At 42.0% G+C, this 14,845-nt stretch overlaps 1 protein-coding gene across 1 annotated transcript in view; it reads right to left on the bottom strand.

Moving 5' to 3' along the window:
- The window catches only part of LOC123236523 (kinesin family binding protein), a 25,260-nt gene that overhangs the window by 4,526 nt on the left and 5,889 nt on the right, over window positions 1-14,845 (bottom strand). The window contains exons 2-6 of the mRNA XM_044662936.1: window positions 10,178-10,276; window positions 6,621-6,700; window positions 5,922-6,105; window positions 3,626-3,710; window positions 1,377-1,486 (exon numbers count right to left, since the gene is read on the bottom strand). Of these exons, the coding sequence (XP_044518871.1) occupies window positions 1,377-1,486; window positions 3,626-3,710; window positions 5,922-6,105; window positions 6,621-6,700; window positions 10,178-10,276 (558 nt within the window). The remainder of the gene's footprint in view (window positions 1-1,376; window positions 1,487-3,625; window positions 3,711-5,921; window positions 6,106-6,620; window positions 6,701-10,177; window positions 10,277-14,845) is intronic.

The raw sequence follows: 14,845 nt of genomic DNA on the forward strand, positions 1-14,845 counted from the left end.
GGGGGGAGGGAGGAGGAAGGGGGGGTGTGGAGAAGAGGAGGGAGAAAGAGAAAGAGGGGGAGGGAGGGAGGGAGAAGGAGGGAGGAGGGAGGGAGGAAGCAGGATGGATTAAAGATCTGGAAGGGAGCTCAGAAACCATCTAGCCCAGCCCCCTCATCACAGCCAAGGGGCAATGGAGGCCTGGAGAGAGGAAGAAGACAGCTTTGCCCACAACATATGGATGTGAGTGCAGAGCTGATCTCGAAGTTGGCTCCTCAGGGCTCCTCCTGCCACGTCCTGCACTCAGCAGTCCTGGGTTTCCACATGACAGAACGCCCTTCTCCAGGCCATCCTTCACCACTTGGGTAGGGAAGCTTCTCGAGGACAGACTGCCTCAGGTTGATGCCAGAGGAGTAGAGACAGTGCTGAGCTTGGTGTCAGGAAGTGGTTGTTTGATCATTTCTGACTCTTCGTGAACCCAAGGACCAGAGCTACTGGTGGGTTTTCTTGGCAAGGATGCTCGAGTGGTTTGCCATTTTCTTCTCCAGTGAATCCTTTTGTCAAGCAAACACAGTTAAGTGACTTCCCCAGGGTCACACAGGTAGGAAGTGTCTGAAGCCAGATCTGAACTCAGGGCTTCCTAACTCCAGGCCCAGCATTCTGTCCAGTCTCCTAGCTGTGCCAAAAAGACCTGAGAGGATATCTAGCCTCAGACATTTTCTAGTTGTATGTTCCTGGGCAAGTCCCTTTACTTCTATTTGACTCAGTTTCCTCAACTGTAAAATGGAGATAATCATAGCACCTCTCTCCCTCCAGGCTACTGTGAGAATCAAATGAGATATCTGTGAAGCCTGGTGCCTGGCACACAGTAGGCTGTTCTTGTACCATTCTAAAGGGCATCATCTTCCCTTATTAGGTGCAGATTATTGTCAAAGATGGTGTAGAAAACAGCATGAAGATTGCTCGTTACAAGAGCTCAGAATGGTGTCGCCTCCAGAGCAGGACATACCTCCTGTGTGGGTCCCTGTGGCCTGGCTCTACATGAAGAAGAGTTTGTGGACGAAACCTTCAGGGTCTTCTTCCAGTTTCAGTCTGAAATGCTCCCTGGCTCTGGCCATGACTTCTGCCCAGTCTGTCTTAGGAAATGACACCACCCAGGGCAGTCACTGCCCCCAGCCTGGCAAGGGGCCCAGGGCTGGTGGACTTAGATTCCTTTAGAAAGTCCCAGGGACCCAAGACTGTCACCTGTTCATTTCTCAGGGAGCTACACTCTGTTTGGAATTCAACGGCTCCCCAGTAATCCTACTGAGTTCTGCGCAGGGGCTGGCAGAGCCTAAAGCCACCATGAGCTCCACATCCCCCCCCTCCCCACACTCCCCCCACCTCTGTCTTCTTACCTCCAGAGCGGCCTGCGCATTCTGTAGGAGGTTCAAGCAATATTTGATCCAACATCTGGCAATTTCAGCTTTTCTTTGACGGAGATCTTGCCGGTCTTGCTCCGTTTCAGCTAATGAGACACAATACAAGAGAGGTTTAAATTTCTTGGGCAACTGACTTTCTGCAGTAGGAATTTTAATTAGGCATCTCAAATTGATTGTTTTAATCCTTTAAAAAAAACACTGTTAGTCCTGAATCCAGTGGAGGTTTAAATTATGGAAAAAAAAATACCCCAACAATTTTATCTATTAGAGGTGCCCCTTACCTCTTCGGGATCTACAATCTGTTCCTCTTTGTAATAAGAATTTATTTTTTATATAGGGCAGAAAGGAATTTATAACTAATGCAGCCAATACTTACTCTGCAAATTAGCCCACTTTCTTTTAACCAAAAAATTGGGTCCTGTCACTGGGAAATCAAACAATGAACTGGTAAAAATATCAACAGAGAAATGCACATTTTTAAGGTGCAAACAAGCATATAGGGGTAAAATAGCAATTATGTTCTTACTCTTAACCTTGGGCGTGGTAGCAATCAGAGGCAAAGGGATCTAGAAAGAAAGAAACTGACGAAAGCTGACCAGCTAATCATCTGACCCTCACACAGAATAGAATAAATGAATATAATTTTCCTTCTCTAGATTTGTGGGTTTTGATAGCTTCATTCTTAAAAACAAAATAACCATTAAAAAAAAACACTTTACTTTCTGTCTTAGCATCTATATAAGTATTGGTTCCAAAGCAGAAGACGGGTAAGGGCTAGGCAATGGGGTTTAAGTGACTTGCCCAGGGTCCCCCTTCTAAGAAGTAACTGCAGCTAGATTTGAACCCAGGACCTCCCATCTCTAGGTCTGGTGCTATAACCACTGAGCCACTTTGATGTCCCTCAAAATAACCTTTATGTCCTTATAGATACCCCAACTCAACCATCTGAATCATTCAACTACAATATGTCACTGAATGAAGGTCTTTGGAAGATCTTAAAAAGACAAAAGAAGGGGCAGCTGGATAGCTCAGTGGATTGAGAGCTGGGCCTAGAGATGGCAGGTCCTAGGTTCAAATCTGGCCTCAGACACTTCCTAGCTATGTGATCCTGGGCAAGTCACTTGACCCCCATTGCCTACTCTTACCACCCTTCTGCCTTGGAGCCAATACACAGTATTGACTCCAAGATGGAAGGTAAGGGGTTTAAAAAAAAAAAAAAAAGGCAAAAGAGAGCTTAAGAATCCCAGAGTTGGAAGGGATGGCCTGGGCCTTTAACAGAACCCATAAGAAAAAGGAATCCTCATAGAGCATGCAAGTGAAGATATTTCACAAGAGGGTCAACCATATCATCTCTTGAAGGAGTCTATTCCATTTGGGGGATCGCCCATTATTGACAAGTTTTTCTTGACATTAGGTCTAAATTTGCCTCTTTGCTTCTGGGATCATCCTCAAGACAAGCAGAACTGGGTCAAGGCCGAAGCCCTACCTAAATGGCCCTTTAACTACCTGATGACAACTGTCACACTCCCCTGAGCCTACTCTCTTCTTCAGGTTAAATATCCCCAGCTTTCAGATGAAAAAAACTCAAGAAAATGACTTCAACTCAACTACACAACAGGCTTTTTCTATGATTCTAATTCTTGCCCAGGGTGATTTTCTCAAAATACTCTTATTTTTGCAAAATTTCCATCTTTTCTACTATGGTATAAGTAAATATGTTTGTAGTGTACAGAAATTCAGGCCTGGCTTTCGTCCTACTTCTGACACATACCAAAGGCAGTCACTTAACTTCTCCATCAACTGGCATTAGTTCAGACCTAGTCTGCAGTGCCAGGCATCATGCTAATCATGAGGCATAAGAAAGGCAAAAACCCAGGACTTGCTACTGGGAGAGAAAATGCCAACAATTCAGGAAATGCAGGCGAGAGGGAGCTCTGAGCTGAAAGGTCTCTCAGGACACTGAGAGTCATAGACAAAGCAGAATCACATTCTTAAAAATTTGAGGATTTACCAGGTATGTGAGACAAATGTATCTTGTTTCCAAATTTAAGAATTTTAGTATGGTAGTGATTCTAGGGACGCTTTGTCCGTTACTAGGCAAAGGAACTGGTCAACTTATTACTGCAACTGCTAACTGACAAACCCATCCTGATTTCTGATATGCTATCTTCAAAATTAAGAAAATGCTTTCCAAAACTATAGGAGGTATAAACACCCACACTCACTGTCTTCTGTTGATGGAATCTGCTCGGCCTGGCTAAAGATGACACTTGCAGCTGATAAACAGTGCCTGGACTCCATAAAACATTGCTGGGGAGAAAGCAAATAACAGTGAGATGGGAATTTCTAGATTGGCAGCTATTGACAGAATATGCAATCTTTAAATATAGCTAGAGCAATCAAATCAACAGAAAACCCAGCCAACGAAGTTCTTTTTCCAGGACACAGGCACACACATCATATAGTCTCTCTTGGTTGCCTGAGTTAGAAACCCTCTGAGGAAGTTTCTGTATGGTTCCCTAAACCTGAAGAATTGACTGAAGGTACATTTTTAAAGGAGGGCTTTTTAACCTGGATTATGTGAAATTTTGGTTGTTTTTTTTTAATATTTCCTACTGTATTTCATCATAATTGGCTTCCTTTGTCTTTATATGCATTGGATTTTATGCATTTAGAAACAGCAGAAGGGGTCCACAGACTTCCTCTAAATGCCAAAGGAGTCTGTAACACAAGATCCCTTGGTTCAGAGCTACCAACTCCACGGGACTCCAGCACATCTTTCCCTTCCATCCAGTGGTACTTGGCTTCCTGAGGGGACATGTGAACAGATGCCTGACAGGAAGGTTTCATGATTGTTCCATATGTCTTGTGGTTTCTGAACCAGGTGTTACTATCTCCAAGGTTGAGGAACAAAGCAGACTTCAGAGTAATTTGAATTGGTGAGGGCAGAACAGCAAGGAAAAAAATTAATTCTCCTTTTAGTGGATAAGAAAAATTATTAACCTTTATTCAAACTAGTGCTTCCTGTTAAGTCCTTCAGTCTAAATTACTCAATGAAAAGCTAGTGAAGACCTATCTCCGAGGCTAAAGGACCACATAAAGGAATAGCTACTATATTTTAAAATTAAGCCATCTACTCTTAAAATACAAAGAAGCAGACTCTGATAGCCAATGATTCCCTTTCTCCACCTAAAATGATCAGAAAAGTCTAGCTATCTAGTGGAGTTGCAAATAAAGAGACATATTTCACACTGCTTTGAAAGACCACTGGAAAAAGAATTTAGTAACAAGAATTCAAGAATTTCTAATTCAAAGTCTGCCACCATAATTAGAAAACTATCTCAAGATTACAAAGGAATTCTCCATAGTAACTTGTTGCCAGAGCAAACCTTTAAATGACACATGGGATGAAATGGACACCTGACTGGTTCTGTTCAAAAGTATGCCAAGTGGCCAGCAGCATCTACCTTCCACAGCTGTCAACTTATGAAGTCTGGCTAGGGTGACACTAACAGGTGGCATTACCTAAGCTCCCCAAACCATCTGTAACAAGAAAGCTACTTCATCCTAAAATAATGAGTTTTCAAGAGGACTTTCAGGTAATCAATGTTGGATCATCCAAATTAAAATACAGGTTGTCCCTAAAGTCTTACGGTAGGATCCAGAGGCTCTGAAATAGGTGGTTTGCCCAGTCACACAGCTATTGGGGGTCAGAGTTTGGGTTAAAAATCTACCACTAAGAATCTGTAATGAAGTCTGAGACATGAAGGGACATGGAAGGCTAAAATGAGGCACCAAAGAGTCTCTGCCACTGAAAACAACCTCTGTGGGGGTTAGTATTAAGAGACTCTGAAGAACTCCATGCCAAGGCCAATAAAGACAGCTACAACCATCCCTCTGACACCTGGGGAAGCAAGTGAATCCAGAGGAGAAACATCACAAAGACAATGATGAACTAAGCCCAGAGAGTTTCTCCCAGTTATAAATTTATCAAAAGAGAAGTAAATTCTCAAAATAACTGAACTCTGTCACATGCCATTTATCTAAGAGTACATTTTCAACTTCCTTATGAAATTCTGATGCATTGTTAGATTATGATTACCTAGAGAGCACCCATGAATTCATCAAGATAAAACCATTTCTGCAGCCAAGATAAAAGCTTCAATTTAACTTAATATTTCATTAAACCACACTGTAAAAGGCCATATAGCAGGGGGCAAGACTGGGATGGGAACCTTGGCTTTCATCACTGAATGCTACCCTCCAGACTACATCCCAAGAGACACAAGGGCCACCATAGGAGACAGAATGCTGAAAGGTCACTGGATTCAAGGCTGAACTTTGCATCTAGGCCTAGTAGGTGAGGGGATCACCAAGCCCGGTTCCTTTGAGTCTTAGGCTAGACTCCTGGAGTGGTCCCCACTAGAGATTCTTATCAGAGGCATGAGAACTCTGGTTTCTTTCCTCAGGACTCCATTCCAAGGCCATCTGTACCTCTGGAGCCTGCTGCTAAGGACTTACCTTATTGATATAATATTGTGACAAGGTAGCTGCATTAATAGCCCATTCTACAGGGTGGTAGCCACTGTATTCCAGTTGGCGTTTGAGGGTGGTGTGGCAATACTGGGCAGCCTTCTCAATCATTTCCAAGTGTTGATAGACTTGAGCCAGGTAATATAAGGTATGCGTATATGCCTTCTCAAATCTGTGTTGACAAAAGACGATGAATATAGAATCACAGGAGGCAGAAGAGTAAGAGATTCCAGAGCCCACCTTGCCCAAACTCTACCCCCCAAAGCAGGAATACTATCTATAATGTCCCTGATTAAGGGTCATCTGGTTTCCACTAAAAACCTTCACTAACAAGGAATTTACTAGACCCTTGGGGCAGCCCACTTCATTTCTGGAACCATTAGAAAGTGGTTGCTTATAGAGAGCAGTGTATTGCTCCCCAACACCCCAATTTCTTTCTTTCTTTTAAAAATAAAAACCCTTATCTTTTGTCTAAGAAACAATACTACGTATTGTCTCTAAGGCAGAAGAGTGGTAAGGGCTAGGGTTCAAGTGACTTGCCCAGGGTCACACAATGTTACCACCCACCACTTTCTATTTGCCAAACACGAGTGGAATCCCACTTCCACATTGACCCAAGTGGCTCACTGCACACATCCCTGTGCTGAGCTTCCCTAAAGTGTCTCTCACCTAAGACCAAGCACCTACCTTCTGGATCGCTCCTGCTCTGTCAGCTTCTCTTCCTCAGCTAAAAAGTGCTCATTAGGATCAAGAGGAGGGTTCCCAATCTACAAGAAAAGAGACTCTTGGTGAATGCCAGGCTCCCTCTTCTGGTGCAAAGAGAAGCCCCAAAGCCTTCATTCTCACCAGTTCTTGAGGAAGTAACTAACCCAAGTTCATCCAAGAACCTGACGATGTGGGTAATTAGGCCCACAACAGGATCATCTCACTGTTTTACTCAAGCTCAAGCTCATAAGTTAAACTCAAATGAAAAGATCAATATCTCACACCCTATACCAAGATAAGGTCAAAATGGATATGATTTAGACATAAAGGGTGATACTATAAGTGAATTAGGTAAACAAAAAATAATTTACCTGCCCGATCTATGGAGAAGGGAAGAATTTATGACCAAACAATAGATGGATAACATTACAAGATGTAAAATGAATAACTTTGATGTTAAATTTAAAATTTTTTGTACAAAGAAAACCAATGTAACCAAGATTAGAAAAGAAGCAACAAACTGGAAAAAAATTCTTATAACAAATTTCTCTGATAGATGTTTCATTTCTCAAATACATAGAGAACTAAGTCAAATTTATAAGAATACAAGTCATTCCCCAATGGATAAATGGTCAAAGGATATGAATAAACAGTTTTCAGATGAAGAAATTAAAGCTTTCAATAATCATGTGAAAAAATGTTCTTAATCACTCTTGATTAGAAACATGCAAATTAAAAGAACCCTGAGGTACCATCTCACACCTATCAGATTGGCCAAAAGGACAGTAAAGAAAAATGATAAATGTTGGAGATGTGGCAAAATTGGGACACGAATACACTGTGGGTAGATTTGTGAATTAATCAAACCATTCTCGAAGGCAATTTGGAATTATGCCCAAATGGCTATAAAATAGTGCATATTCTTTGATCCTAGGATACTGGTTTGCATCCAAAAGAGATCATAAAAAAAGGGAAAGGCCCCACTTATACATACATTTTTTTAGCAGCTCTTTTTATGGTGGCAAACTGAGAAGATACTGTGCCTTGGGGACTTCCTTTCCTAGAATGCTTTGCTCTTCCCAGGTTTCCCTTTTCTTGTGTCTCTGTGTTATGTCCTGGCGTGGGTTGGTCTATAAATTTGCAGATCCCACACTGGGAGGGGCTTTTTGCTGGAGCTTAAGCACACCAGGGAGCTGGGTTTCTGGCTCTTTCCTTTGCTTGTACCCCTTTCTTTTTATGCTTACAGTTTTGGCAACTGTGACACTGTGGATTATGGCCAAGTTAAAAAGGAAAGGGATCTCATTTTTGGGGTGAGAAACCTTTGTATATTACCTCTCCTTGCCTAGCACAGTGTGTCACTGATTGTGAACTATATATTTTTTATTTTTAAAACTTTTTTTTATTGTTTTTCCTTGCATGTGCAATATAGTTTTTGAGGCTTTTTTTCTTTCATTTTTTTTTTTTTTGTACCTTGAAGCACATCACCAGTATTGATTTTGCACTAGCCTAAGTTTATTTATTTTTTTGCATGTATCATGAAGACTTAATTCCATATTATTGATAGTTGGACTATAGTTATCGTTTAGTGTCTTCATGCCCAATAATATCCCCATCAGCCAATGTGTTCAAGCAGTTGTTTTTCCTCTGTTTCTCTTCCAACAGTTCTTCCTCTGAATGTGGCTAGTTTTCTTTCTCATAGGTCCCTCAGCCTTGCTCTGGATTCTTGCATTGCTGCTAAGTAGAGAAGTCCGTTATGTTCAATTGTACCACAGTGTATCGGCCTCTGTGTACAATGTTCTCTTGGTTCTGCTCTTTTCATTCTGCATCAATTCCTGGAGGTCATTCCAGTTCACATGGAATTTCTCCAGTTCTTTATTCCTTTGAGCACAATAGTATTCTATCACCAACAGACACCACAATTTGTTCAGCCATTCCCCAATTGAAGGACATTCTCTCATTTTCTAATTTTTTGCAACCACAAAGAGCACAGCTATAAATATTTTTGTACAAGTCTTTTTCCTTATTATCTCTTTGGGGTATAAACCAAGCAGTGTGGTGTGGCTGGATCAAAAGGCAGAGTCTTTTAAAGCCCTTTGAGCATAGTTCCAAATTGACATCCAGAATGGTTGGATCAATTCACAACTCCACCAGCAATACTAGTGTAAGTTTAAAATGTTTATTAGCCCTAAATGTGAATGCATACCCCAAAGCTTTAGACTATGGAAACCTGCCACTGTTTGTTTAAATATTATGGGGCTCTGCTTCATGAGTGTGTCTGATTCCAGGAAAAGGGATCACAAAGGAGCACAGACGTAACCTGCATAGTACCAAATGAGCACACAGGTCGAAGAGACAAATCGATTCTGGTAGGATTGATGAGATTCTGCGCCAAGACAAGAGGACTTGAACCTTGTGTGAGACTCAAGGTTGCAGTTGTTTGACATATGTTAGACTCAGGACACCTTGTACCTCACTTCCTATCAAGTATCTAACATTGGCTGTTCTGGCTCCCCTATCCCTGAGAGACAAGGAAAAATCAGGCCAGGGAATACTATTTCCCATCTGCTTCGGAAAGCCAGTCCCTTTTCTGTCTTTAGTACTGTGGCAATTTACTGTAGTCCTGACTGCTGAGTGGGCAAGTGCATGATTGCTATTATAGGCTTATAGGTCATGAATCACTTTAATCGGGCCCTGATTCAAGGACCTGTTATAATTTTATTTTTCCTTACTTGGGAATTTTTGACTATAAGACTTAGATATTTTATATTTCATTCAGTAGTTACTTTTTTCTCTTTTATTTGGATTTTTGTAATGTTTTTGATATTTCTGGCAAATGATTCATATACTTCATAACTCAGTCATGTATCCTTGTGTGATCTCTGTGTTTGTCAATACCCTCCTGGGGGGGGAATGTGTTATTATCCTATTTTGCAAACTTTAATTTCTTTTGAAAGTAATTTTAAAATAAGAGACTTTCTACCTCCCAGAATTCAGAAAAGTGAACTGTTTGCAGAAGGTGCCATGAAGATGCCTGCAGAGACCACACGGTGCTCCAAAAGATCCTGAGTGGACTTTTGGATGTGTTGAATTGAACTTTGAAGGGTTGAATGCACTTGTTTTGAATGTACATTTTGATGCCAAAGGGGACTACCTTCTAATTGGGTTTGTTCTTTTTCTCTTTCTTTCCCTCTTATCCCCAAATTATTATAATTTCCCCTTAGAAATTGCAATATTGTATGTACCTTTAGTTTAAAATTCTTTAGAGTTAAAAATTGGTTGTTTGAAATGATCCATTGGGGAGAATGTGCATTTTGGGGATTTGTGCGCCAGGGACTTCATTTCCCAACGTGCTTTGCTTTTCCCGAGGTTCCCTTTTCTTGCTATGTCATACATTAGCTAAGCCATGGCACAGACATTAATGCTGGCTCACTAGGGAGTCTTCAAGGCTCCAGGGAACTCTTCATGTCTCCCCAGAACCCTAGATTCTGTTCCTATCAGCTCTGACTGATTCAAGTATTCAAAATGAAAGTTTCCCTTACCTCTTTCATATACTGATTATACAATGCTTCCGCAGATTCCAGGTAAGTCTGGGCAGTCTCGATTTCATCTCTCTCAGACCACAGGATGCCCAGATTATTCTAGATTAGAGAGAGAGAAATTAGAATTCAAAGAAAATGTTGTGCAATTATATTTATAAGGTTATTTACATGATACTCAAAAATATATCCATCAATCACACACACACTCCAAAAAAAAAATTTCTGGATTTGACAAGACATGCCTTGAAAGACAGAGGCCGATTCCATAACATTTATGAAATTTCTCTAGGCTTCTAGTAGTAGAGCCAGAGGGGCCTTTTGGCATCATCCTAGTCCAGGACTTGTTTCATAGAGGAAGAAATTAAGGCCCAAGGGCGTCCAAGAGGCTTCCTACGGTCAAACAACTAGTAAGTGGCAGTGCCAGGGCACCCAGGTCCCCTGAACTCCAAACCCAGACCCCTTTCAACACATGCTGTTGCCCCTTCCAAGAGCTTTTAAAACAGGAGCTTGGCCATGTTAGTACTAATGAAGGGGAATCATGCCTAGAGGAGAAAAGGAGATGACTCTGAAAGTCACTTCTAATCAAATGTCCCAAGTGTGCAGGGAGTAAAAATGAACAAACTGCAAGCATTCCTATGCTTTCTTACCAGAGTTTACCTGAAGGGTTAGACAGAACATTTCCCCAAGTAGATTTTTCCTTCTCTGAAGTCTGCAGTGTATTCTGTAACTGTTGTTACAGTCTCTAGCACATTCCCCTCTAAACAGTAGGCAGTCACATCAATGTTTGGTCAAGGAGTCATGCAAATGATCATTTATGGGCTAACATTTGAAAATCAACTCATTTCGTTTGAGTGGGAAGCAGGCAAGTGATGTCCACTGACCTCAACTCCAAGGCTTCAGACACTCTTACTGCCCCAAAATACAGATGCAAGGGCATCTGGGGCTCAAAGGGAGAGAGGGGACCACAATCCTGACAGGTTGGTTAGTTCCATAAGAATAATGCTAGGAATGGCCAATGCCTTTCAGACAGGGTGTTCCGAACCTACTCTGCCTCTCCTACAACTTGTTCTATTATGTGCTATTAGAGTTCAGAGGAAGAAGATATCTCAATGGGTTAGAATGAGCAAGGAAGGCTTCCCCAAAGAAGTGCGACTAAGGAAAGACCTAAAGGATTAGCAGGATTCAGATTTACACAGAAGGACTCTTCTAATCCTGACATTATGTGATTTCTATTCCAGAAAATTAATAATGAGCAATAGAGGGGGAGGGAGTAAGAAAGTTCTACTAAAGGAAGAGCAGAAGACAAGACAATGCCCTCCCTTTGTTTATTCCATCACTAAATATGTCATTTCCAAGTTCCAAAGAGAAGTGAGTCAGCCCCATAGGCCCAGCTACAGTGAAGCTGCAGATGAAGCAATTGGGGGAAGTGGAGATCTCTTAGCCCACCTCCTCACTGAAATCCACCAATAGGGACTCCTGGGTGAGGCCCAAGTGATGTGCTGCCAGGCCAATGAGAAGGATGGAACTGCTCAGGGATTGCTCAGCATCTTTGATGTGTGTCCCTATTAGTATAGTAAACATTTTATTTATTGGTTGGGATTCTAGGAAGAAGCCTGGAGAGGTGGGGGGGGGGGATGAGTGGGGATGAGGTTACGTAAGACTCTGAGGGCCAAACAAGACATTTTGTATTGGCTCCTGCAGGTCCTAGGTAGCCACCTAGTTTACTGAGTAGGAGTGCCACGGTCTGGCCTGTGTTCTAAGAAAATCCCTTTGGCGGCTGAATGAAGGATGGTCTGGAATGGAGAGAGACACAAGGCAGGAAGACCCCAGAAGTACTGATAGATTGTGGGAAGAACAGTCTGGTATGGGGGTGGGAGATGACAAGGAGTTCAAGATGCCTCCTAGAGAAAGAGCTGGGTGGGGGGATGCTGTTGTAATGGGGGAGAAATAGTGCCACAGCCAAAAAGGTTCTTCTCCACCCCCTTGTCAACCCTCTGATCATGTCCCCCCACTGGCTGGCTGTTAAACTACCATGCAAGGACTTTGCCACCGATGCCTAAAGGGAATCACATACATTTGTACAAAAATATTTTTAAGGTGTCCCTAGTTAGGCACAACCTCTCTTCTCTGCCCTTCATACCATGTAAAGCTTCTGATATTAAAAGATTTTAGGATTTGCAGTTAGAAGAAACCTTAAAAGTTATCCTTTAACCCTCTCATTTTAAAGAAGAAACTGAGGTCCAGAGAATTCAATTGCTCTGAAGGTCCCTTCCAACCCCTATGAAATGCAGAGGTTTTGAACTCTGAAAGCAAAGCTCTATTTTCTGAAAACCCAAATCAGTTCCAGGGAACAATGAAGCCTGGGACTAAGAAGGGGAACAGAGAACATCAGGATGGCCTCGAAAGGAGGACCATCAGGGCCTTTATAAAGCCCAGAGTCAGGTCTGGCAAAAGCTTTCAAATGGAGGATGATAACCTGAGAGGAAACCTAGAAATCAGTCTTACTTCCAGTTGTGGTTCCCTTCTCAGAATAATGTTTTTTTACAAGCATAAAATTAAAGATTACATAGCATTTCTAAGAAAACCATTATATTAAAACCAAAAACTACAATTATATTAAAATGTATTTATACATTTTTTTTTAACTTCATGGTCCTCAGAAGAATTCTGGACTAGTCTGAGAAAGGATTTCTAAAAAGGAATAATGGAAGGAATGGAAGGGCTATGTTGGGAAATTAATATCATGTGGAAATAAAAAGCATAAAGAATAAGCAACACTATCTCTGGCTATATTCCCAACGCCCACCCAATCAGTGGCACCCAGGGGGGCTGCTTATCTGGCTTAATTCCTACTATATGATGCCTGGTCCTAGACAAGTGGAAGAGGGGCCAGAGTGGTAGTCTTGGGGAATTTTCTCTGAACCTGGGACCTCTATAAGAAGAGATTGTCCTGGATGACCTCAGAGGCGCTTCTTAATCTATCTTAAATCTCTGTTATCTGCTGGGCCTCAGTTCCCTCCAGTGTAAAATGAAGGGGTGGGACAGATGGTTCCTCAGGTTCTTCTCATTCAAGGGCTAGGGAGCTTCAGGAAGAGGAAAGGCAGGTCTGATCCCAGCTGTGTAGAGTGAGAAATTAGTGTGTTATTCTCAAGTTATTAATAGTTATTAATATATAAATTAGTAAAGCTGATCCCCAATTCATTTCTCTTCAAGCTCCCTTCAAGACAAGGTTATCAGACCCCCTCCTTCTGCAAGTAGGACAAAAGCCTTACAGCCTTAAGTGAGTTTGTCCGGGATTTGCCTGGCCAGAGTGACCCAAAGATTGAATCTTAAGTACTGTTAACTTGAAAATAAATACAGAACTACCAAGTAGTCTAAAAACCCACTCTTTAATTCAGGAGGAAAGAATAATGGCTAAATATTCTGATCACCATGCAGAATCATGAGCTAAATATCATACAAAACCTAACGACTCTGGGAGCAGTACCCTCCTGGAGAAAACACAGCTCAATGCCCACTCCTCCCTGGAAGAGAACACAGTGCTAAGCGTCAACTCCTCTGGGAGAAGACACAGCTCTTAGTGCCAACTCCAAAGAGATACTGAACCTGAGAATCTCTTCATACCTTTTGGGAAGCCTACTAAGACTAACCACAAACAAGTGTGTAAACCTCTTTGCAAGCAACAGCTATGGTATTAGGAAATGGTCAGCTGTAACAAATCAAAGGCAAAGGTCAAACTAAGAAACCTGGGCTTCATGAGAGGAAAACTTTCATCCAATAGAGAAGCCCCCAAAATAAAAAGGTGCTTAACAGTCATAGGGGTACCTGTCACTGGATTTCTCAAAGGTAAGGGTAAATTGAGTCATCCAAAAATCCACGTTGACAGTACCAAACTTGAGTCCCCTTTTGTCATAGAAGTCACTCCGACAGTAGCAAGCCCAAAAGCCGGAATGATCCTCACATCAACTGTGACCTACCACTTGTCCTTTATTTCTGGATTAAAACCTTTGTCTCCAACTTTTGACCATTTTCCGAAAATGTTAGTTTGCTTTAATGTGTAAAATAAAGTGTATTTTCCTATAAATCAGGAGTCTTTCAGTAACTCGGTCAGTCAACACACATGTTAACACATGTGTGCACAGGACTCTAGGGAAGGCCAGGGCAGGGTTCGTTCTTGGTTGGGTCTCTGCTTCCCCCCTCCCCGCCCCCCCCCCCAGCTCTTAGTGCCAACTCCAAAGAGATCCTGAACCTGAGAGTCTCTTTTTACCTTTTGGGAAGCCTACTAAGACTAACCTCAAACAAGTGTGTAAACATCTTTGCAATCAAGAGCAAAGCCAGTCAAATCTGTCTTGGGGACCCAAGATATGGCTGCACATCTCTCTTTGTAAATTTTGGGGGGCATTTGTCTTAGGTCAATGACTTGAGGCAGTGCCCCACAGTTTTCTCTCAATAAATACATTCCATTTGAATTGATGGCTTCCCAGTTCCTAAAATATGTCCCCCTTAAGTTTCCACTTCACACACAGCCTTCCTTATTCCTCTAGAAATTGGGGGTACCTCTTTCTACACTTCCTACCCCTCCCTGAATGGACAGATCTTGGCCCCAGTAGGTGTAGTAGGGACGAGAGAGAGAGAGAGAGAGAGAGAGAGAGAGAGAGAGAGAGAGAG

This window comes from Gracilinanus agilis, chromosome 2 (genome assembly GCF_016433145.1).
Source record: "Gracilinanus agilis isolate LMUSP501 chromosome 2, AgileGrace, whole genome shotgun sequence".
NCBI lineage: Eukaryota > Metazoa > Chordata > Mammalia > Didelphimorphia > Didelphidae > Gracilinanus > Gracilinanus agilis.